The following is a 25,562-nucleotide window of genomic DNA, read 5'->3' as shown; positions in this document are numbered from 1 at the left end:
GTTCAATCCCCGGCCCCGGCTGTGTGGAGTTTGCATGTTCTCCCCGTGCCTGCGTGGCTTTTCTCCGGGCACTTTCCTCCCACATCCCAAAGACATGCATGCTAGGTTCATTGACAATATTATATTCTAAGTGTAGAATCGAATGTTCCGTTCAAGTGAGGTTGTGGCCGATTTTGTGGCCAGCGGTGGCCAGCCAGCATCATGAGAAAAAGGAAAAAATTAATAAATATATAAATAAATTATATATATATATATATATGTATATATATATATATATATATATATATATATACATACATACATACATATATATATATAGTTTTTGTGAAAAAATTACTTTGGCCATTATTTTAGGAAGGTGATGTAATGTTGATATAATTTTCATTTGCACCGCAGCAAAAAAAAGTTTACGTAGTCATTAAAATGTTAGCCAGCACGGCTAACAAATGTTTAGCGTGTTAGCCGCAAGCACATGGTGTTCCCAATCAAGTGTCCAGGATGTCAGGTTATTGGGGCCCAGCCGTGAACTTTGACCTGGGCGTTGTCTCTTGTCGTGCTGCCGGGATTATTTGCGATGAGGTCGTAATTCCGCTTTAATCTTCTTTGAGGCGCCAAGTGGAATTTTTTGATGAGAGCAGCAAATCCTCCGAAAGCAAAACTTGAAGGATTCGCCGGCCGGCACCTTCCGGAACATAACGCTGACTGGCGCTCGCGCACGCAACATGACACACAAAACATGCTTTTTTCCCCCCCAATATCCAGAACAATCAGTGTAAGGGTCGTAACGAGTCAACGTTCAGTGATTTCTGTAACGAAATACTGCTGTTACCAGATTACCAGATAACGAGCAACCCTTTATTGCTCAGTGACTGTTTTTTTTGTCAATGTCTTTCTGTCTCCAAAGTCTGTTGTCGTACTCGAGCGGCTCCGACGACCGGAGACAAATTCCTTGTGTGTTTTTTGGACATACGTGGCAAATAAAGATGATTCTGATTCTGATGTTCCATAACATTTGGAAGCTCTGTAAAACTCACTGAATTTGAAAAAGTCAAAACGAAATAAAAACTAACTATAATGGAAAATCCAAAACTATTATAACCCTCGAATATTCATAAAAATCTGACCGTCTCATCTGCCAGGCGTAAAAGACGAACCAGAATAGCTTCAAAAATGGCATCGTGGGCATTTCCAACCCAAATTATCTAGCAAACTCTCGTTGGGGAAACTATTTAGACCGACGCTCATTTGAATAGAGCCGTCATTTTCCCCGTGACCTTTTCCATAAAGTTTAGAAAGGTCCCGAGAGGCCCAAAAACCTGCTAGCAAGCGAGTTAGCTTCACAGAGTCTGTTACCATGGAGACAGAATAGGGATTTCTTGAACCCGAGCGGATAATTGGGACGTTCCCTCATGTCAGGGTTCGCTTCCTCTAAGTTTTCGCAAAACCTGCTTGTGGGATAAACCCTTTGGGAACTTTTCAATTGTTCAAGAAGTTTTTTTGTTGACTGCCGTTCTACTTTACTCGCCAGCCAATCACGTTTAATGATGATCACATGATCAAACAGGAAGCTGTTCAATGAAAAAGAAAAAGTTTCCCGCCTGCTGGGGTGCTCATAAGCTCAGCAGACTTTGGAAAGCCGCCTGGAGGACGTCCCACGAGAAACGCGACACGTCCACCTGAAAACACAAACACCGCACATCACATGCAAATGCGCTACAAGTTCATTGTGATTCCTTAAGATTATGAAAATGTTTACACTAGCAGACTTGTAGCGATCAAGTGTTGCATGTTGCTATTCATCAGCTTCCTCGTTAAATCGTCCTTTAATAATGATTGTGAGAAATCATTTGCATGGGAGCGTCCTCACATAGAAGAACATGGTTCAGTCATCATATGAACAAAGTCCAATTTTAAGTCATTGGAGAAAATGACACAAGTGTCAAACTGGTAAAAACGTTGCATTTATCAGCTTCGGCTTGCAAAAAGGTCGCTGACCTCTGCCCGAAAGTTCAATTCAGGGCTCATGGGCTACCAGGGCTTACCTTGATTGTGAGCGTGTTTGTGTGCGTGTGTGTTACCTTAAGTACGTGTGCGCGTGCGCGTCTTGGCTGGGCGCAGAAGTTGCGCAACCGTTTGAGAAGCTGCTGGGGGGTGGCATACAGGTACTCGGCTGAGGAGCAAAAGAGGGGGCGTCATCACCACTGGCTGGAAAACACATCATGTGGGAGGGGCTAACTGGGCTAAGGGAAGAAGTGCATGTGTGTGTTTAAATACGTATGTGTGCGTAATTGTGTCAACAGTGCGTCGTCATTAATCATAATCATGCTAAATCTTTTCCTTTGGGCTTGTCCCATTAGGGGTCGCCACCGCGTGTCCTCCTTTTCCACGTCAGCCTATCTCCTGCATCCTCCGCTCTAACACGGCCTGCCCTCATGTTTTCCCTCACGACATCCATCGACCTTCTCTTTGGTCTTCCTCTCGCTCTCTTGCCTTGCGGCTCCATCCTCATCCTTCTCACTCTCTCTCCTCTGGATGTGTCCGAACCATCGAAGTCTGCTCTCTCCAAAACATCGACCCTCGGCTGTCCCTCTGATGAGCTCATTTCTTATTTTATCTGACCTGGTCACTCCTAGGGCGAACCTTAACATCTTCATTTCCGCCACCTCCAGCTCTGCTTCCAGTCGTCTCTTCAGTGCCACTGTCTCGAATCCGTCCATCATGGCTGGCCTCACCACTCTTCTAAACTTTGCCCTTCATCTTCCGTCACATAACACACCTGACACCTTCCTCCACCCGTTCCAACCTGCTTGGAGCCGTTTGCTCTGGACTGTTGACCCCAAGTATTTCAAGTCCTCCACCCTTGCTATCTCTTCACCCTGTAGCCTCACTCTTCCCCCACCACCCCTCTCATTCATGCACATATATTCTGTTTTACTTCGGCTAATCTTCATTCCTCTGCTTTCCAGTGCTCCATCCTCCATCTTTCTAACTGTTCCTCCACCTGCTCCCTGCTTTCACTCCAGATCACAATGTCATCTGCAAACATCATGGTCCACGGGGATTGCAGTCTAACCTCATCTGTCAGCCTATCCATCACCACTGCAAACAGGAAGGGGCTCAGGGCGGATCCCTGATGCAGTCCCACCTCCACCTTCAATTCCTCTGTCACACCTTCAGCACACCTCACCGCTGTTCTGCTGCCGTCGTACATGTCCTGTATTATTCTAACATTCTAACTCTGCCACTCCAGACTTCCACATGCAGTACCACAGTTCCTCTCTGGGTACTCGGTCATAGGCTTTCTCTAGATCCACAAAGACAGAATGTAGCTCCTTCTGACCTTCTCTGTACTTTTCCATCAACATCCTCAAGGCAAATAATGCATCTGTGGTATTCTTTCTAGGCATGAAACCATACTGTTGCTGGCAAATACTCACTTCTGTCCTGAGTCTCGCCTCCACTACTCTTTCCCATAACTTCATTGTGTGGCTCATCCACTTTATTCCTCTATAGTTCCCTCAGCTCTGCACATCATCTTTGTTCTTAAAAAATGGGCATCAGCACACTTTTCCTCTGTTCATCAGGCATCTTTTCACCCGCTGGAATTCTGTTGAACAAGCTGGTCAAAACCTCCACAGGCACCTCTCCTAGATGCTTCCATACCTCCTCAGGAATGTCATCAGGACCAACTGCCTTCCCATTTTTCATCCTCTTTAATGCCTTTCTAACTTCCCCCTTACTAATCATTGCCACTTCCTGGTCCACCACACTTGCCTCTTCTACTCTTCCTTCTCTCTCATTTTCCTCATTCATCAACTCAGGACACGCTGGAGAGACTATGTCTCTCGGCTGGCTTGTGAAGGCCTCGGGATCCCCCCGGAAGAGCTGGATGAAGTGGCTGGGGAGAGGGAAGTCTGGGCGTCGGTTTAAGCCGGATGCCCTTCCTGACGCAACCCTCTGCATTTATCCGGGCTTGGGACCGGCATAGGGCTGCATTATAACCATCCTAAATATCAGGTGTATTTCATTCATCAATATTATATATTGACTGTCACTACGATGCATTTCCCCTTTGCAGTCGTTGTATGGCTAACTCTGTGGCAAATTGGCCTACAGTATATCTATACAGTACTTTTAATTTTTAGTACTTGCTAAGGCCCAACAGAAAACACCCTAATCTCCTGCTTAGCAATATACATCCATCTCTCTCCCTCTGTCTGTCTGTCTGTCTATGTGTGTGTGCGTGTTTGTGTACTTTCACCTGGGAAGATTTCAGGGTAAACTAAAGCGTTGGGACATAGAGGGTAACAGCCACAGTGCACCGCCTCCAACCTTAACACACATGCACACAAACAATAAAAAAATGTTCAACAGTATTCTAACTATTAATAACATTATAGCCTTGCTTGCATAGCAGCTCCAATGCAAATGTCTACAAAACATTTGTGTATAGTGTGTTGTGTTGTCTAGGGGTTGTGTAGTGTTGTATGTAGTATTGTGTAGAGTGTTGTGTGGAGTGTGGCGTGAAGAGAAAAAGCTGCACAGTCATGCCTGGATCAGACGACAAGACAAATTTGGTCTTTCACTAGGGCACAATGTCCGACTACTGGCATCAAATCTTGCCGAATGTCAGTCAGACAGTGGCAACACCAAATCACATGTATTCCGATACCACCGTATCCCGTCTTTTCCGATCAGTGGGATTTATCTTGTCAAATACTTTCACTGACACTGTTGCGGAGGCCGGATCAGAAAACGTGTCCCCTTTCACCGCAACCGGATACGACCGTTACCATGGCAAGAAGTTGTTGTCAAACAATGGATTGCCATGTCAATGTTGGGGAAAAAAGCACAAAAAAGGAAAAAAACGTGGCGAGTCACCGGGTCCTCTAGAGAGGAGGTTTTGGGTTGTCCATGCAAGCATTGCTTGAGGTATGTGTACATACTTTTAATACAATATGGCTTGCAAGCAGGTAACAAAACATTATGTGGCCTAGCAAGCTAGTGCTAGCACATACACATGCTTTGTACATAAACATGCCGGCGTTCTGTCGAATCATCCTCTTAAGCTTCGGTAAACAGTTTGTGCGCCTGAATCAATGTTGACAACAGCAAGCACGGGAGGCTCTGCGCCGGTCACCATACGCAGTCCTATTGGTCGACGTCAAGGTGTGTTGTCGTTGAGTTGTCGTTGATATGTCACACACTACACGGAAGACATCCCCCCAAAAAATCAAACATACATACATGGCGTCGTAGGGCCAAATTGTTGGTCGTGGATTATGTCACACTATGAGAACTTTTGTCGTTCCCGACAAAAATACGTCACGCCCGATGTGGGAAATTGCCTGCGATAGGAAATCGGGCCAATGTCGGGGCTCAAATCCTGTAGTCTGATATAGGCGCTAAGCTAGGTTCACACAGCTGGTCAATTACGCTTTTTTTGCCCAATGTTACATTTCAGATTTTTTTCCATGTCAACGTGAACGGTACAATTCGGATTTTTTCAAAGCTGAACCCGGCCCCTTTCGTATTTGGATATAAATTGGAAAAATATTACGATGCGAGGTCAATATGGATGCGCAAGTCGTGCTTATCTGACCTATACATCATCAAAATCAAGGCAAATGTATTTATATAGCGCTTATCATACACACGGGAACGCTATGTGCTTTACATGAATAAAAGCATTTAAAAATAAAGGGAACAATAAAAGACAGCTCAAAAGCATTTGAAAACATCAGTGGCGAAAAGAAGATGGTTCAAACTGATATAAGAAAATGTTGCCTCCGCTTGCATAAATCCTTGAACTTCCCACAAGTGTGTCATGACGAGTCCTACGCGAGAGGTCCGATTTACTTCTGGAAACACGGCGCCTCGTCTTTCCGCGCATGCACAATGTGATGTCCTGTCCTGTGTTATGCGCGCGATGTCACGGAGGCATTCCGTCCTCAGTTGAAGCCGCGTTTGTTTTTGTAATGTGAATCCGGATTGGGCATCATGCCCTGCGGTGTGAACGTAGCTCAAGAGTCTCTGTTGGCGTGTTGTGTGTCGTGCGCGTCTCACATGGCGACTCCAAAGAACTCGTGTCGCGCGGTGGACAGGACCACGTCGGCCTGGCACAGAACGCTCACGTAGTCCTCTCGGGACTCCAGGAAACCCCAGTGGAGCACGTGCGAGTCCAGCAGAGGGCGGCAGGTCGCAAACGCCTCTGCGAACATTAGCATTAGCAAATAAACATTAGAATGCCTCTGAGAACCACACAACGCTTGTTAGCCTTAGCGTGTCTTCACTGCATGTTGTGTGCTTTGTGTGTGTTGTTGTTATTTCAGCATCCAAATGGAACGTAAAATCTATCATCTAGGGATGGAGTCGAGAACCTGTTGTGTAGACGGCTGACACCACAGGGGGGTCAGCTCTCGTAGTCCAGCTGTCATCTGTGTTGTGTTTTGTTCCGTGTGTGCGTTCATACCTGGCACATCAGTGAATCTTTCTCCGAGTACAGACAACAGGAAGTTGAGTCCTTCTTCTTTCAACTTCACCATCGTACTGAAGAACAGCTCAGGATCCTTGTCATGTTCCCTCCACACACACGCACGCACACACACACGCACACACACACACACACACACACACACACACACACACGCACAGTTAATTCTTCCTGCAAGTTTTTGATGAGAGAAGTGTTGGTGCTGTTCGCCTGTCGCCGCTCGTTCCTTCTTCGTCTTGATGAGCAGCGATCAACCGCGGCAATGTCGGTGGCGCCGGACTGCCTACGACAGTGCCCGACGACTGGACGGGGCGCTGAGCGAGGAGCGTCGGCAAAATGGCCCGGAGGAGGCGAGGAGCGATGCGGAGGAGGATGGGACTCGAAACGGAGCCGTTCTTTATGAATGTGTGTTACTTGCCAACGGACGCTACAGTTGCTTTTTTACTTGAAAGTCGGCTTGTGGCGAGCGGGCGCGACGTCATGCACGTCATTTATGTTTTTGTGACAGTTGATGAGCAATCTCGGCCCTCTGCATGTTGCACATATATTTAGGACCGACAATTAAATGCTACCATACCACATACATTGGAAATGTCGGTGCCTTTGCTGTTGGAAACTTCAAAATTGTTAGAATTGTCGGGGTGGGTAGAAATATCGATGACTCCACTCCCCAATTCAATACCAGAAAATTCTCTGAATCGCTTCATCTTTACATGTTCATTGCGTCGTATGTAAGAAGGCTGCACTCGACCCAAAAAAACAACAAGATGGCGACCAGCGCAAGCAGCGTCAACATTTTTCAGTCGGACGTTTGGGCTCGTTTTGGATTTCCGTGTAAATCCGCAACACAGGAAATAGACAAAAGGAAGTCGTTTGTAAACAGAATTTTAATTTTCATTAATTCTTTTTTTAATTATTTATATCTACTTTATTTTCTCAGGTTATACACAACTGTCATCTTTTTTTGGTTTACTTTTGTAGGACATCATATGCACAAGTAGGTTATTATTTTATTTTCAAATGTTTTATTCCTCAAAAATGTGGAGGTGACATACGTTTACATGGATATGAAAAGTAAATATTCTTACTGAATCTGTATTGTTGCTATTTTAAGTCAATATCGACTCAAATCACAACCCAGAGAATAGAAATTGAATGGCAACGTAAAGAATCAAAATCGAACGGAACGGTAAACGTTCGAAATAGCCAGCCCATCGGTAACGCCAGCGGTGGTAATGTGAGGATGCGAGTATCCAGGCCACAAGCAGATTAGAGGCAAAGATGAGAAGAAGATGAAGTCTGGCGGCACGTTAATCCTAATTTGAGCGCAATAAAAGCCGCAGCGGTGCAGCTGTAATCCAGCTGTGTTTTGCTCAGTTGAGAGCCGATTATGGCGCCCCCGCCTGCGTTGCTGACATGAGAGGACGGCAAAAACACACATGACGAAACAGCCGCCGCAACGTAAGATCCTTTTCCCAAACGGGCTTGCATTGCTCACCTTTGCACTCAAGATTTATATATACACTAACACCAATAATATACTTTTAATAAGAGTCCAATCATATATTTGGAATCAAATACATACGACTAATGGGTTCATTAATACGAGTGATGCAGTGAAAAGAAATTCTTGGCCGGAACACCGAAAAAAAAAGGCTTAATCCAATTATTAGTAAAATTGCATTAACTATATTCAAGGACCTCGTTAACGGTGAGATCATTGAGTGTCGGCTCGAAGGCGTATCGCGACCTCCTCCACAGTAAAAGGTTGTTGCGTTTCGTTGAAGGAGGGGGGGACACGGTCGTGCTCGCCTTAAAGCAGACGTAGAGCCCAGCCTAACCCTTCAAGTCCCTCATCATAGATCAGCAGGGTGTCGGTGTGATCTTCGCCCTTTGGAAGGTCAACGTTGACTCTTCTGCTACTTTTAATGATCATTTTCATTGCCAAAAAAATCTTCAACCAAGAATATTGTTACAACAATATTACTCAAGTCAAAAGTAGTTTGCAAAGTCAAAAGAATCCCAAAAAAGGTTACTGAAGTAAAAATATGACCCACCTCTGATGATGTATGATTTCTTCTACTTGATAAAAACATTGTATGTGTATATATATATATATATATATATATATATGTGCTACCGAACAATGCAAACTAAAACAAGCAGACATTCTAACAGCTTCTTCCCTCTTCCCATTCACTTCTTAAACAGTTAACTTACAATTCAATTACAACATGCTGCCAATTTTTGCCTTGAGTTTGTTGTCATTGTCACTATTGTTCTATGAGTCATTTCAAACTGCTCTAATTGCAAGAGGACTCTGCATCTTTTTGAACATTTTTTAAATTGTACCGACATTACCAGATGACTAGCAACCTTTTATTGCTCAGTGACTGTTTTTTTCCAATGTTTTTATGTGTCAAAAGTGTTCTCTGTCAATTGACTGACTGTTGTCGTACTCGAGCGGCTCCAACTACAAATTCCTTCTGTGTTTGTGACATACTTGGTAAATAAAGATGATTCTGATTAATACATTCCTAATTAATACACATGCACAAACATGTTGAATAATACACTATAAATACTGTATACATCTAATAATAGTTCGGCAAACGTGTATGAGCATTTGGCCAACGGGTTTACTACAATAACAACCATCAATACTAATCTCAATAAAAATGATCACAACTCACCACCTGTGAGGCCAAACGATGTGCAGCGGCTTCCCAGGAGAGTCCTGACGGTGGTCCGGACCGTATTGCTGCTCGAGACCGGACTGCCGGTCCGGACCACATTGCAGAGTGCTGTCTGTCAGCGTGGCGATGATGTCATCCGTGTGAGACGGGCCTGTGACTCCACACAAGAGTTTGTGTTTGGGAAACAGCCTGAAAAGAACGAACACACACACACGAGGATGTTTGTGTACGTAAGGAGTCAGGACGTAAAACAATATATAAAACACAGAAGGACATATTTAACTCATACATTTACTTTTTGTTCACATAATCACAATCAATACTAAAACTATCCATCCATCCATCCATTTTCTACCGCTTATCCGAGGTCGGGTCGCGGGGGCAGTAGCTTTAGCAGGGACGCCAGGACTTCCCTCTCCCCAGCCACTTCATCCAGCTCTTCCGGGTGGATCCCGAGGCGTGCCCAGGCCAGCCGAGAGACGTCACCAGGTAAGCGTCCGGGAGGCATCCGAATCAGATCTGCCAGCCACCTCATCTGGCCCCTCTCGATGCGGAGGAGCAGCGGCTCTACTCTGAGATCCTCCCGGATGACCGAGCTTCTCACCCTATCTCTAAGGGAGAGCCAGGACACCCTGCGGAGGAAGCTCATTCAAAGTCCACATCACTGCAGACGCCGCACCGATCTGCCTGGCGATCGCTCGTTTCATTCTTCCCTCACTCGTGAACAAGACGCCAAGATACTTGAACTCCTCCACTTGGGGCAGGATCTCATCCCCGACCCGGAGAGGGCACGCCACCCTTTTCCGACTGAGGACCACGGTCTCAGATTTGGAGGTGCTGATTCGCATCCCACCCGCTTCACGAACCGCTCCAGTGAGAGTTGGAGGTCACGGCCTGATGAAGCCAACAGAACCACATCATCTGCAAAAAGCAGAGATGCAATACTGAGGCCACCAAACCGGACCCCCTCTACGCCTCGGCTGCGCCTAGAAATCCTGTCCATAAAAGTTATGAACAGAATCGGTGACAAAGGGCAGCCTTGGCGGAGTCCAACCCTCACCGGAAACGAGTCCGAATTACTGCCGGCAATGTGGACCAAACTCTGACACTGGTCGTACAGGGACCGAACAGCCCGTATTAGTCCACAAAACACTGGTTGGGCGAACTCCCATGCACCCTCGAGGAGCCTGCTGAGGGTGAAGAGCTGGTCCACTGTTCCACGGCCAGGACGAAAACCACACTGCTCCTCCTCAATCTGAGATTCGACTTCCCGACGGACCCTCCTCTCCAGCACCCCTGAATATCCCTTACCAGGAAGGCTGAGGAGTGTGATCCCCCTGTAGTTGGAAGACATTTTAAAAAGGGGGACCACCACCCCAGTCTGTCAATCCAGAGGCACTGTCCACGATGTCCATGCGATGTTGCAGAGGCGTGTCAACCAGGACAGCCCCACAAACATCCAGAGTCTTTGGGAACTCCGGGTGGATCTCATCCACCCCCGGGGGGCTTGCCACCGATGAGATTTTTAACCAACTCGGTGACCTCAACCCCAGAGATAGGAGAGCCCGCCTCAGAGACCCCAGACTCTGCTTCCTCCTGGGAAGGCGTGTCGGTGGAATTGAGGAGGTCTACGAAGTATTCTCCCCACCGACTCACAACATCCCGAGTCGAGGTCAGCAGCGCCCCATCCCCACTATACACAGTTGATGGTGCACTGCTTCCCCTGCCTGAGAAGCCGGATGGTGGACCAGAATTTCCTCGAAGCCGTTCGGAAATCGTTCTCAATGGCCTAACCGAACTCCTCCCACGTCCAAGTTTTTGCCTCAGCAACCGCCAAAGCTGCATTCCACTTGGCCAGCCGGTACCCATCAGCTTCCTCAGGAGTCATACAGGCCAAAAAGGCCCGATAGGACTCCTTCTTCAGCTTGACGGCATCCCTCAAGTCCGCAAGTCCGATGACACGACCAAAAAGTCGATCATCGAACTACGAACTAGGGTGTCCTGGTGGCAAGTGCACTGGTTAGTTCTGAACATAGCCACATCCACACCTAAGAGGGTGTGCACACTTGTGCAACCACATGCTGTGGATGTTGTGGGGCTGTCCCAGTTGACATGCCTCTGCAACATTGCGTGGACATCGGGGTTATGGAGACCGGAGGGTGTGTTCCAACTATAGGGGGAATCACACTCCTCAGCCTCCCAGTTAATGTCTACCCGGAGACGAGAGTCCATCTGGAAGTCGAATCGCAAATTCAGGAGGACCAGAGTGGTTTTCGTCCTGGCTGTGGAACAGTAGAATAGCTCTACATCGTGGCAGGGTCCTCGAGGGTGCATGGGAGTTTGCCCAACCAGTCTTTATGAACTTGGAGAGGGCATTCGACTCATCCCTTGACCCTCATGGAGTCGACGGATGCCGGACCCCCTAATACGGGCTGTTCAGCCCCTGTACGACCGGTGTCAGAGTTTGCTCCGCATTGCTGGCAGTAAGTCGGATTCGTTTCCAGTGAGGGTTGGATCCACCAAGGCTGTCCTTTATCACCACTTCTGTTCATAACTTTCATGGACGGAATTTCTAGGCGCAGCCGGTTTGGTGATCTCAGCATTGCATCTCTGCTTTTTGCAGATGATGTGGTTCTGATGTCTTCATCTAGCCGGAATCTCCAACTCTCATTGGAGTGATTCACAGCCGTGTGAAGTGGTTGGGATGAGAATCAGCACCTCCAAATCTGAGACAATGGTCCTCATTCGGAAAAGGTTGGCGTGCCCCCTCTGGGTTGGGAATGACTTCCTGCCCAAAGTGGAGGAGTTCAGGTATCTAGGGGTTTTGTTCACGAATGAGGGAAGAATGGAGCGGGAGATCGACAGGCGGATCGGTGCGGCATCTGCAATGATGTGGACGCTGTATTTGTCTGTCATGGGGAAGGAGGAGCTGAGCCGAAAGGTTAAACTATCGGTTTCCCGTTCAATCTACGTTCCTACACTCACCTATGGTCACGAGCTGCGGGTCGTGACCGAAAGAACAAGATCGCGAATACAAGCGGCCAAAATGAGTTTCCTCCGCAGGGTGTCCAGGCTCGCTCTTAGAAATAGGGTGAAAAGCTCGGTCATCCGGAAGGGGCTCAGAGTCGAGCCGCTGCTCCTCTGCATAGAGAGGAGCCAGATGAGGTGGCTCAGACATCTGATTAGGATGCCTCCTGGACGCTTCCCTGGTGAGGTGTTCTGGGCACGTCCCACTGGAAGGAGGCCCAGGGGATGACCCAGGACATGCCGGAAAGACTATGCCCCCAGGAGAGCCGGACGAAGTGGGTGTGGAGGGGGAAGTCTGGGCTCCCCTGCTTAAGCTGCTGCCCCTGCGACCCGACCTCAGAAAAGCGGAAGAGAATAAATGGATGAATAAAAGAACCTTAAAATGGATCCTGAAACACAGGGAGCCAATGCAGTGATCTTAAAACTGATGTACTGGAAGTATAGCTGCTTGCAAGAAAATATCTGCTTGAGTTGTCGTGACTTTTCCCACGCAGAAAATACTTTTGGATGCTCCAATTAGAAAATGTTCACCTTCTATAGCAATGTTTGCTTTTTTTCAGAACATCATAAGATTTTGTATGAAATGAGACAAGTGAACTTATTTGTAAACGTGTCTGTAAATGCTGTCTGTCTGTGTGCCTGTCTTCATTTCATGTCAGTAAAAAGCTTTGAAAAGGTGGATTTCACGAGTCCAAAACCTCATGAGTAAGCTCTGACCAGCGTTTTCAGCAGGTGTGACGCCTGAATCACATTTTTGTGTGTGTGCATCAGGTTTTTAGTAGACTTTACACCGATTTTATCGGGCTGATCGGTATCGGCCAATATTTAGGATTTTATGCTGATCGGCTTTAATGTCATAATTTGCCGATCCTATCAATGACGTCATTGATTGGCTTCGCAAAAGACATTTACTCTGCGTCGCCATCATGCACAGTATATTTGAATCCAAAAGCTAGTTTATTTTTAGCCTTGTCGCGTGTCTTTTGACGTCGTATTGGAAATATCTGATGGCCAATAAAGTTCTTTTAAAAAAAATTCAAACATGTCGGCGGTGTGGAACAGACAACACGTCTGAGACAGACAACACGTAATGGCCGGATCAGACTACAAGATAAATTTGCTCTTTCACGATTTCACTATGTCAGACGACTGCCAACAAATCTTGTATTCCGATACCACAGCATTGTTTTTTACGATCATTGGGCTTTATCTTGTCAACTCAAATGCGACCGGATACACGCGTTAGCAAGGCGACGACAACAAGAGTGGATCGCGCCGACTGTATTCGAAGGACAAAATGGGGAAAAACGTGTGTTGGTGGTCACCGGGGCTCAGGACAGGAGAGGACGTCCGTTTAAGGCTTGCTTGAGGTACGTTCCCGTACTTTCGGTATGATGCGGCTCGCAAGGAGGCGACATAACCTTATGTAGCCAAGCAAGCTACTGCTAGCAGTGACGGTTGTACGTAAACATGCCGCCGTTCTGTCGAATCATGGTCTAAAGTTTCGGTGTGCGTGAAGTAATTGAATTTCAAATTATTTAATTACAGTAAGTTATCACCCATTATTTCTGTCATGTTGTAATGTTGGTTTGACCTGACTGATTAGAAAACACGATCTGACTAGAGCAGTGATTTGCAACCTTTATGGAGCCAAGGAACATATTTTATTGTCAATTGAAAAAATCTCACGGCACACCAACAAATAAAAATGTCACAAAAAGTGGATACATTAATGATTGTATTTACTTCCTGCCATCTACTGGAAGACCATTCATTTGTTCCGTCTGTCACTAAGCCTCACTGGCATAAATAGAGGAACAAAGATACATTATTTATTGTAAATATAGTTTTTGGCGCAATTAAGTGCACAAGTATATACAGTAAATGAAGGGGTCATTTACACACATTCCTCCAGCTTGCGATCGGATCGGTTATCGTTTTTTTAAGCTCGCTGATCGGCCCCAAAATCCTGATCGGCGCTATAATGTGCAGAATTGCACCAATGTCAGATTGGTCAAAGGCTGTCATTACCTCCCGGTGTCAGTCGCTGCTTTGCTTCGGCCTGATGCTCACGCTCAGCACTGCACGACGGCTAAATGGGGCGAGGTTGCCAGTCTAACGCGTAGCGATAACAATGGCAGCATCAAACTCTTCCAAATCTACTTGCCGTCTGCCGGAATTACGTCAAGTTATCGTGAATGATGTATCGCCTTCATATTTGCTAGTTAACCAAGTATCAACAAAATGCTCAAAAGACCCTTATCTGATTTAATGAGCCATTAGGTCGTTCTATAGTACGTATATACTGTACACGCGCAGGTCCGCGTGTACTTACTCTTGCGCGGCTTAATCTTTGAGACTCTCAACTCAACTTTGTTTAAAGAGCACTGAAAAAAAACAACCACAGCTGTTCAGAATGATTGAACACAAATGGAAAGCCTTTATTGCCATTGTATGGCGCAGCATACAATGCAATTGGGGTTATGATAACATCAAACCCTAACCAATAATACAAAAATCATAATGGCGAGCATATACTATTTGCAGTTCAATGTTTGTCATGGCTCGAGAATTTCTCCAAGGACTTTAGGGGAACACACACACACACACACACACACGTTAAGATGGAAGTGTGCGTGTAGTTTTTCAGTCATTCAGGACAAGGTATTCTAAGTACTTACACACACACACACGCACGCACGCACGCAGAGATGATGATGAGGATGATGTGTGTGTGCGCTTATGGGTAAGGACTTTAAGGACTAGTGGAGTACCTTGTCCTGAATGACTGACAAACTACAAGCATGCACGCACACACAAATGATTATAATGAGGGTGTGCGTGTGTGTGTGTGATGAGGTACGGGATTAAGGAGGATGAAGGTGCTCAGCAGATGTTTTTCCGATTAAACTTGATCTTCTTTGATTAAAGTGCAAACAAGTGAGGAGGAGGCGGATAAGACACATCACATGTTGATGATGTCGCCGTTGACATCAAACACACAGAGCCCGCCGAATCCCCTGTAAACATCGTCGATGGGCGAATGTGAGAAGACGCTTCACCTTCGATGTTTTCCACTCCAAGCCACGTCTCACTTTTGATCATATTTTATTATTGTTATACATTATTATTTTGCTCACTGCATTTTCTAACTTTGCGGCTAATACTACGAAGACCTGTGTGTCCACAATACTGTGAATTCCCATTCTTCAAACAAACAAGTCTTATTATTATTAATTATTAATTTTAGGGTTAGGATCAGACTTTTTCACTTCCGATCCGATACCGATATTGCAGCCTAGAGTTTTGGCCAATACCGATATCGGTCCCACCGATTTTAGCGATAATCATACGCAACTTATTTTGTAGTATGGAATGCTGGAAAAGGCTTGATCAAGTGATAATACTCAAACAGAGAACAATAATCAGCAACAGCAGGTATGAGGAAAAACTACATCAATGAACTGCTGCGCACATCTTGACTTCTGAGGGGCGGTGTGGTACAAGCAATGAGATACACACTTACAGTAACAAAGAAAGTAGAAGTTATGATAGAATATTGTTATTATAAATCGTTTGTCCCAGTTTGAAGAATATATGCCAGAGAGTATTGTTATATTGCCCTTCTGTATGTGTTCATACAGCATTTGTGTACCAATAATCTTTTTTTGAGAGATATAAGTTTGATGCAACTTTTTGTTAGCTCGGCAATGGTGTTTTTCATTCAATGTGTTAGCTGTGAGCACGAGATTTGTGTGAATAAAAACGAAGAAAGAAACCATGTCTGTGATGTATTTGAACATTTAACAGGTGTAATTATTTTATGTTTTTTGTCTTGTTTTACAGTGAACTACAACTGGAGTGTTAATAAACAACTTGAAGCAAGCAACGTTCACTCTTACTCCTTGTTACTATGTTAGCACCTTAGCAAGCTGCTGTTGCGATCACGTGGGCGCTGCTGGATAAAAGTGCTGGAGTGGAGCACGGAATGGAGTGCTTGTATAAGAGTGTCGAAAATCTGAGATTTTTGATCCAGCCCGATCCGATCCGTGTTTTTTTTTTTTTGCTGACATCAGACCAATTTCCCAACCCAAAGATCGGATCAGGAGACCCTAAATAAAATATCTTAGATAAAGAAAAAATATAAATAAAACACACTCAGACTCCGTTCGCAAAAATTGCACTAGAACAAACAAACATTTGGCACAGATTAAGAGCTTATATTACATTACATCGACATTAATTCCTTAACAGGCAATATACTGCCAATCAAGTTTCCACTTGATTAAGAAAAAGTACAAAGTATAGCAACATTAATAACAGCACAACACGTAAATCAAGGCAACCTGTTTTGATTTAAGATTTGTACTACTTTTTAAAACATTGACGGCTTTAGAAGTCAAATATTCATGTTAAGTGGCTACATCTCTGCCAATAGTGAGGACGCTATACTATATATAATATGAGCATATGTGCGCCATATACGCTGACATGTTTGTATTTGCATTGCTTGGGCAAAGAGTTCCGTAATTGCCATCTGACAGGAAATGGGAAATGTCCCCCCGTGCTTTTTGTTCCCAAACACATCAGAAGAAATCGGGTAGGATAATAGTTGTGTTTAAAATGGATTTTGTCACTTTGCGGTTTTAAGTTGCGTTGTCTTTGTCTCGACTTCATACAAAGTCGCCATATCAGCTCGTTGGTGTTAGTGGGATGGCCTCCTTTATTGTTGCTTGAATCCAAAATGCTCCCGCATCGTCGCAGTGTCAAAAAACTTAGCTGAGTACGCTGGTGCCCACATTTGAAAAGCACGAATGTGCACGCACGCACTCTCTCACACACACACACACACACACACACACACACACACACACACACACATACAGGCACGCACACGGCCAATCAGAGGGGGGTAGGAGGGTACCACACCGCCCTTCACTATCGCTGATTGGTTCAGAGACCAGATGGGTTTCGTGTGTCTGCTTTCAAGTCGCAGAGATTTTTTTTTCTTCCTTAAATGGCTGGGCGTACAGGTGGACCCTCCCTCTCTCTTTTTTTTTTTTTTTAGGCGCACCATTCAGAAATTAGGGGCACATATGCGACCAAATAAATTGCACTCTAGAGCTCTGTCTTTGACAAAAAAATTCATTCACCGGATTTTCAGCACCACACCGGAATACGTGAATCCATAGCATTGCGTCCCCGATCATCTTTGTGCGTTTCAGACGCAGGACGCACATTAAACGAAATCCCTAAATATACTGTAAATAAATTTAATATAGTCATGGAAAAAATATTTGACGGTTTAGACCCTGGCGGCACGGTGGCCGACTGGTTAGAGCGTCAGCCTCACAGTTCTGAGGTGCGGGGTTCAATCCCCGTCCCCGCCTGTGTGGAGTTTGCATGTTCTCCCCGTGCCTGCGTGGGTTTTCTCCGGGCACTCCGGTTTCCTCCCACATCCCAAAAACATGCATTAATTGGAGACTCTAAATTGCCCGTAGGCATGACTGTGAGTGCGAATGGTTGTTAGTTTCTATGTGCCCTGCGATTGGCTGGCAACCAGTTCAGGGTGTACCCGCCTCCTGCCCGATGACAGCTGGGATAGGCTCCAGCACGCCCGCGACCCTAGTGAGGAGAAGCGGCTCAGAAAATGGATGGATGGATGGGTTTAGACCCTTTGTTTTTTCAGTTTCAGTTCATTGTCATCTTGTTCAGACGGGTTACATATGTCCCGATTCAAAATAGTCTTTGATAGTAGTAGCTACGTTTGAATCAATGGTAACGCTCATTTAAAAAAAATCACGCCAGACGAGGAATAACTTCCTAGTCAAAGCGTCCAATCAAGTCCTCCCTCTCGTCCAATCAGCGATGAGTCTAATCTCCCCCACCAGTACCTACCTCTTCCGGTCGCTTAATTTCATTTTGTTTTTTCATTTCCTGTTGTGTTTTGTCATTTGCTGTTGTGATTTTTCATTTGCTCAAGTGTTTAGTTAATTGTTGGTGTGTTTTTTTATTTGCTGTTGTCTTTAGTTATTACAGTACATTACAGTCATCGGCCTCCTCAAAGACGGTGACGAGTCGGCGTACCGACAGAAAGCGGAGCGGCTGGAGCTGTGGTGCAGCCGACACAACCTGGAGCTGAATACGCTCAAGACTGTAGAGATGATCGTAGACTTCGGGAGGCATCCTTTGCTACAGCTGCCCCTCACGCTGTCCAATCTGCCCTGTGTCAACCGTCGAGACCTACAAATTACAGTCTCTCAGGACCTGAAGTGGGAGCTCGACATCAACTCCGTCCTCAGAAAGGCCCAGCAGAGGATGTACTTCCTGCGGCTTCTGAGGAAGCACGGCCTGCCACGGCAGCTGTTGGGCAGTTCTACACAGTGGTCATCGAATCAGTCATGTGTTCTTCCATCACAGTCTGGTTTGGTGCTGCTCCAAAAAAGGACAAACTCCGACTGCAACGGACAATCAAAAACTGCTGAAAAGATTGGCGGTACCCCCCCTACCCGCCCTGGAGGACTTGCACGCTGCCAGAACTAAGACAAGAGCATGCAAAATCTTCTTGGACCCTCCACATCCTGGTCACCACCTCTTCCAGCTCCTTCCCTCAGGTAGGCGCTACCGAACAATGCTAACCAAAACAAGCAGACATTCCAACCGCTTCTTCCCTCTTGCCATTAACGTCTTAAACAGTTAACACAATTCCATCGGAACATGTTGCCAATTTTTTGTCTTGAGTTTGTTGTCACATTTCTGTCGGCCCATTTATACATGACTCGTGCACTCACTGTAGTAGTCTCGCCACGCTGCACTATTTGCACTATTTACATCTGTTGTTGACCAATACTGGCCACTCATGCGCCTGAGTAACATCTGAAACATTTGCAGAATCGACTGAGTAGCATCTGCAACATTTGCACAATCGACATTGTCCCAGATTCTCGGTCAATTGACTGTCTGCTGTCGTACTAGAGCGGCTCCAACTACGGGAGACAAATTACTTGTGCGTTTTTGACATACTTGGCGAATAAAGATGATTCTGATTCTGATTAGTCGTTGTGATTATTTATTTGCTGTCGTATTTCTTAACCTGCCGTTGTGTTTAGTTATTTGCAGTTGTGTTTTGCACTTCAGGGCCACCCGTAAGTCACCTTTAGAAACTGCACAAACAGAAATTTAACTAAAAAAAGCAATTTCTAATAATAATAGTAACATTCATTTGACACAAGACGGCATCTTGCAAATGTAAGCAATTGTCGCGTCTGCCTACGACACAGCCAGCAGGGGGCGAGGGGTGACGATGTGTCGTCCCTAGCTTCCTAGGGGCATGTAAGGGGTAAAGGCTTCTTCATACTCGTGCGGGCGGCGACAGCGCTGACGTCACTGCGGCTATCCCACGCGTAGTTTGCCTTTATACTCGAGCGCTGTCTTTAAAATGTCCTGCAGTTCTCCTCCAAGTCGGGGGTGTCGCTACGGCTGGTATTGGCTAGGAGACCACAGGGTGGAGTTTCCTCTGCATTTTACGGCCATTTCCGGAACCCGTTTTTACTTTCCTTTCCAGAACATGGAACAAAGCAACAATCATGGCGACCGTGGAACAGTGTGACAAATGGACCTAGGTGACCAGATGATACGTTTAATTATACTGCAAAATCGATGAAGAAAGCGCCGGCGTAGGTGGTATGTGGAACCAAGGGGAAAGATGAGTACGTCATCACAGCATGTGACTAAAACGGACAAATCACGAGAGATGATCTCCGCGGCATTCTGCGCGGGGCGACAATTTGTGCAGTGCGCGCGTCATGTGCTGCAATGCTGGCGCTGTCGGCCTAAAGAGGCCTTCTGACAAAAGGGAAGGGATTGGCTAATACTTTTAGTGGTAGCAGGCATTAAAACGAACACAAAATTAAAGAAACAAGGGTGGTCTTATATTCGTTTTCATATGTATCTATATACACAGTGGGTACGGAAAGTATTCAGACCCCCTTAAATATTTCACTCTTTTTTATATTGCAGCCATTTGCTAAAATCATTTAAGGTCATTTTTTCCACATTAATGTACACACAGGACTCCATATTGACAGAAATGTTCTGATGAAAAAAGAAAAACTGGAATATCACACAGCCATAAGTATTCCAAGCCTTTGCTCAGTATTTAGTAGAAGCATCCTTTTGAGTTAATACATTTGATGTCTACGCTTGTCCTATGTTGAAGATGTCACTGACCTGGTGACGTTGGCCAAGTGCAGCGGGAAATAAAGAACCCGGCACTTGGGCCGGATGATCTGGGCCACGTCTTTGGGGGACCGCTGGTCTGGGATTTTTTTCAAGAAGGACGCGATGGACGACAGGAAGGAGTTCATGTTGAAGGCAGAGTTGAAGACCACCGCGTCGGCCACCAGGCTGCCGACAAAACACCACCACGTGTGACGTGTAAAACGCACCAATGGCGCGCCTCCGCCGGCCCGACCGACCGGGAAACGAACCCTTACCACGAAAGAATCTGGTTGTATCCGTACTGGAAGTCCCGATCCTGCTCTTTGCGCACCGGATACACCAACTGGTTCTCGTGGAAGTACAGAACCTTTTTCAAGCGGGCCATATCCGGTCTAAGACCCACCAGCTCGCACAGGTTCAGAACCGAACTACAGAACAGAACCCTGCCGAGCAGAGAAGTCACAGTCAAGCGGGGCCCGAATGCTCCCGAACAAGTCTCATAGCCACGCAAGTTCCTCACCAAACAAGTCACACAAGAGCAAAATCGAAGAGGGCATTCAGGCTGAATCTATGGAATATTTCTAATATCGATTATTCTATCGATTAATCGGATAAAACATTGTTTGAGAAAGGTTTACTGTCATTTTCTTTTCTGAATACTCTATATTAACTGATTAGTGTTGTTTATTTGGTATTGTTGAATGAAAGAAATCCAAATATGATTGAATATGTTGTTGTACTCACCCACCTTTTTGAAAGTGAGGGCTCGTACTACTGATTCATGCGAACAAAGGGCTACTAGTTTGATACAGTAAACCCCCGCTATATCGGCGTTCACCCTTAAAAAAAAAACGCTATTTCGCGTTTTTTAAATTTTTTTATTTTTATTGTGGAATATCTTTTTATCTTCTTTTTTTAACCAGTTAAGGCAATTGATAGTACAAGTCGTCTCTCCGGGACACCTTATTTTTTGTACTGTACTGTATGTGTTCAATTTTGATATTTTCACCATTTTTTTAATCAATTGCTCTTGCACTCTCTCTCTCTCTCTCTCTCTCTCTCAATATACTGTGTTTAAATGTGTGTGTATTATTTTAAGTGTGTTTGAACAATTTCAAGTTAAAAAAAAATCCATTTTTTTATTTCATATTTCTATATCGCGGGTTTTCACTCAACGCAGGGGGATCCGGAAGGTAACCCCCGCGATGGATGGGGGTTTACTGTGTACACTTCGAAGGCTGCTTAAGTCTTAAATCTGAGAACATTTACTGTTGAGAGGATATAAACTGACGTTTTGGACAATTTTAAATTAAACATTGGCTTTAAGGACGTATCCGATTATCACAATAGTTGTTCATCAATAGTTGCACCTCTAGAAGGTACAGCTCCAGTTTGGTCCGAAACTAAAGCAGTCCCAGTCCCGGAGGGGTGTCACCTGTACGCGGGGCTGGCGGGTACGTTGTGGCTGAAGTAGAGCGCCGAGGTTCTGGCCCTCCAGTGCCACTTCTTGGCAGGCATGGTGAAGGCCACGCTGGAGTCCAGGTGGGCACTTAGCAGGTCCAGGAGCTGCTTGTGGGAACCCCCGTAGAAGGGTTCCAGGAGCAGGATCCGGGCAGCCTGACAACGGAGACAGGAAGTGGAAGCGCACATCACCTTGACGCCAATGACGATGTGGCGCGCTGGATGCGTGCAACAACGGGCACGAGCAGTGACTGACACATGAGACAACGGACTCCATTACAGACACAATGGCAAGTCATTTCTGGCTGGCGCCACAATGGACAGCGGGTCCATCGGGCATATCTCCAGATGCAAATGAGCTAGCCTATCAGCTCCAAAAGACATTATGGGACATTGGCGGCCATTTGCTGTCATTATGGGTCCCATTGTGCTGGCAAATAAGCACAACGTCCGCGTCCTTCAGGGACCTCCGGCAACAGCGCTTGACCCAAAGGCTAACCAAAATGATAGCATCAAAGTCACATGACCACCTCCACTTCCATACACACACACACACACACATTTTGATTGTTACTGCTGGCTGTTCCCAATACAGTGCTACCTTGATGACTTAAATTTGTTCCGTGAACAAGGTCATATGAGGTCATTAATGGGACATTTATCGGTAGGTTGTAATTATGCGACAGCAATTGTGTAATTAACGGCGCCTGAGGGGTGTTTCAAATTTGACCGATGACTCAACTATATTGCCCACTATGTAAAGATCTTGCGATAGTGATCCGGGAGTCGGAAATGAGCAAATGATTGCGAACGCAGTCGTACGCTCATTCCCAACACCCCAATCGCTTTAAAGGGATTTTTTTTTTTTTTTAGGGAACGATCTCATCCACGATATCAAAATCCCGACGTAGTGATTGGGAAATAAGTGTCTGTTACATGTACGTTATGTGCGAGTTCAACATAATATCTAAATTGCTTGTTTAAAGAAACCCATTTAAAAAGACTAGCCGGCTTACAGTATGTGGCATTCAACCATTCTCACATAAACAAATTATTGATGGTCTATAAATGGTAAATGGACTGCACTTTATCCACACCATCACACTGCCCAAAGCGCTTTACAAAGCCTCACATTCACCCATTCACACACGCATTCATACACCAATGGGCGACTGCTGCCACGTGAGGCGCTGCCAGGCCCACTGGGAGCAAATCAGGGTTCAGAGTCTTGCCCAAGGACACTTGGACATGCTAACAGTCGGAGCCGGGATTCGAACCGGCAACCCTTCATTCACTGGACGACCCACTGTAACAACTGAGCCACAGCCGCCCCCATAAGTAAAGCAACAAAAACAATCACAACATGGACGGACATCAAGTGCAATGTGGATTCATTTGGTAAGTAAAACTAAGCTTAAAACATGTTCATGTTATTAAAATGGATTTATTTGTTGAATAGATTTTCCATGCCGTCACGCACCTCTTGACACGACGGCGGTGGCCATGTTTGCAAGTCCAAACACTGTTTTGTTCCATTAAATTGAGTGTTTAAAAAGAGAAATTTGATTGAGAGCCAGTGTCAAAAATGGTGAATTACTGAGGGGTGTTTGGCTGCAATACAGCTGGGAGGGGCAATGAGTAATTTGCCATTTATCAGCACCAACTTGAAATCCGGGCAAGAAGGAGCTGCTGACATTTGTCAAGGAGCTGCTCTCAATCTGGCCAGCCATTCATAAAAAACAAATTTCACTATCTAGAGGAAGTTAAAATTGCAACGAGGTAACCACGTGTGAATCTGCAAAAAGGATCACTATCGAAGCAGAGGCGCCAACCAAGCGTCACCGCCAGGGCCGCTGCGCCCGGAGGCGAATTAGGGTTCCCATAAGGTCATGTTCCAAGGCTGGTCAGGCGGGCAGGTCCTGCTGCTCCACCCACCTGACCAGCCTGGTCCCCAGTCGAGAAACACCCCGCCAGCGCCAGCTGGGCTCGGCCGCCTCGAAGCGTGACCGTGCAGACCCCGCATACCAGGTTTGTCTTTGCGCTCATCTTTGCACATCCAACAAAATGACACTGCAGAAAAACTGGTTACGGTTACACAGACAAAACGCTCCCAGTCTTTCTGTTTAAGCCTAGTTTAATAAGGTATCCTCCAGCTCTCCAACATGGCAGACAATCAAATACTTAACACATGATCGAGGACGACTTTTACTGCAGAAGGTCCACCAGCTGGCGTAGATCCGGTACATTGTAATTAAGATACAGGGATGATGTAATGAACGGCGCCCAAGTAGAGTTTAAAAAACATTTTCTTTCCACTGACGTCTCAACCATCTCGTCCAACCACTATGTCAAAATCCATGTAGAGTCGCGTTGTTTTTAGGAGATGAAGCTGTCTTGTGTCAATCTGCACATTTCTGAGCTTGTGTATTCTGTGCATATTGAGTATTTTAACAATTCCGGTCTGTGCTTTCTTTGGTCACCTGAGTACGAAGTGTGAGGTCAAGCAAATCAGAATTGCGGAAAAAGCCCAGAAACGTCTGTCCTACATTTGCACTGACAGGATGAGAATCTTGATAGACAGCTCTCATCCTCTGTCCTGTCACTTTGAGCTTCGGAAGTCTGGGAGGCACTGCAGAGCTCCAAAAGAATAATACAAAAATCCTTTATACCAAACGGCATCGCAATCCTGAACTCAGCAAAGTACATCAATGCACTTATGACGTGAACTGCTCCACGTTGATGTTTAACTTATTTTACTAGAGCTTATTCTACATTTACTTTTATTCCAACTCTTTAATATATCTTACTTCCATTTTAATGTGTTTATGATGTCAATATCCGTATTTTAGTGCTTTCTGTCTTCTGTGTTGGTGAGCCAGACACGGTGGACAACAATGAATTGAATGTCTTTTTTTTTTTTTAATTCAGATTTGGGAGGAGGGAAAGAGTCAGCAGTGATCCCCAAATCCCAACACAGCCAGCTATTAAGTTCGACACGTTTGGCTGTAGCTATTAGCCGTGAACTCCTTGGTTGTCAGTGTGTGGCTAGCGCTACGGCTTAGGTTTGACAAAAATAATAAAAAGATACTGCAAAGAAAATGAACAAATACGAGGGTTAGCCCTTAGCAACTAGCTGACCTCAACCGCTAAGCGAATCGAACAGCTAAATCCGAACCGCTGATCCAGCAGGACCCTAGCGCGGCTAGCCGAGAAGCTAACGGCTAACACTGACAACGGATTCAGAGGCCAACTAAGTAACTACAGGAAATTAATATTGATCCATGACGGGCGGAATAAAGCCTTATGATAGCGAATGAGGCTAAGAGCTAACACGACAACACATGCGCGCACCTGTGACTCCATTTGGCTGGCGTGACGTCACGTCATGTTGTGCGGATGGCGGCGTCGCCTTCACATGACGTCATTGAACGCCCCACATGTCAACGTTTGGTCATTTTTTTTGTATGTTCCAATCGTCTTAATCATCTTACTGTTCCCATTTAGAACTTTACATTTAACTTTAACCTAAGAACAACTCATGATTTTTTTATAGCCACACATTACAATAAAATGAGAGGCTCAACAAACTTTGGCGGCATCTCATTCCACTCAAATGGATATATCATTTAAATATGTACTCTCGATGAAGTCATTTAAAACAATGA

At 45.5% G+C, this 25,562-nt stretch overlaps 1 protein-coding gene across 5 annotated transcripts; it reads right to left on the bottom strand.

Annotated features, from left to right (window-relative positions):
- Positions 1 to 1,510: 1,510 nt before the first annotated feature.
- gtdc1 (glycosyltransferase-like domain containing 1) lies at positions 1,511 to 25,348 on the bottom strand. Of its 5 annotated transcripts, none has more exons than XM_061791986.1 (10): positions 25,249 to 25,348; positions 21,872 to 22,053; positions 20,712 to 20,879; positions 20,446 to 20,622; positions 9,187 to 9,378; positions 6,473 to 6,582; positions 6,067 to 6,211; positions 4,262 to 4,332; positions 2,079 to 2,170; positions 1,511 to 1,676 (listed from the first exon to the last, which is right to left on the bottom strand). In XM_061791986.1, the coding sequence occupies exons 1-10, from the start codon at positions 25,258 to 25,260 to the stop codon at positions 1,611 to 1,613; spliced, it is 1,215 nt and encodes a 404-aa protein (XP_061647970.1). In that variant the 5' UTR covers positions 25,261 to 25,348; the 3' UTR covers positions 1,511 to 1,610. The 5 variants fall into 5 exon arrangements, with proteins under 5 accessions (XP_061647970.1, XP_061647967.1, XP_061647968.1 ...); XM_061791983.1 differs by lacking the exon at positions 25,249 to 25,348 and adding an exon at positions 24,378 to 25,242; XM_061791984.1 differs by lacking the exon at positions 25,249 to 25,348 and adding an exon at positions 24,444 to 25,242.
- Positions 25,349 to 25,562: the final 214 nt, after the last annotated feature.

Source organism: Phyllopteryx taeniolatus, chromosome 12 (genome assembly GCF_024500385.1).
Source record: "Phyllopteryx taeniolatus isolate TA_2022b chromosome 12, UOR_Ptae_1.2, whole genome shotgun sequence".
In the NCBI taxonomy this organism is placed as follows: domain Eukaryota; kingdom Metazoa; phylum Chordata; class Actinopteri; order Syngnathiformes; family Syngnathidae; genus Phyllopteryx; species Phyllopteryx taeniolatus.
This window is presented reverse-complemented; position numbering and strand designations above follow the sequence as displayed.

Coding starts and splice junctions, on each gene's coding strand:
- gtdc1 (XM_061791983.1), bottom strand. CDS start 24,485: ATGAGAGCTGTCTATCAAGATTCTCATCCTGTCAGTGCAAATGTAGGA. Junction 6,583..9,186: donor ATCGTTTGGCCTCACAGGTG/GTGAGTTGTGAT, acceptor GTGTGTGTGGAG/GGAACATGACAAGGATCCTG. Junction 6,212..6,472: donor AAGATTCACTGATGTGCCAG/GTATGAACGCAC, acceptor TAATGTTCGCAG/AGGCGTTTGCGACCTGCCGC.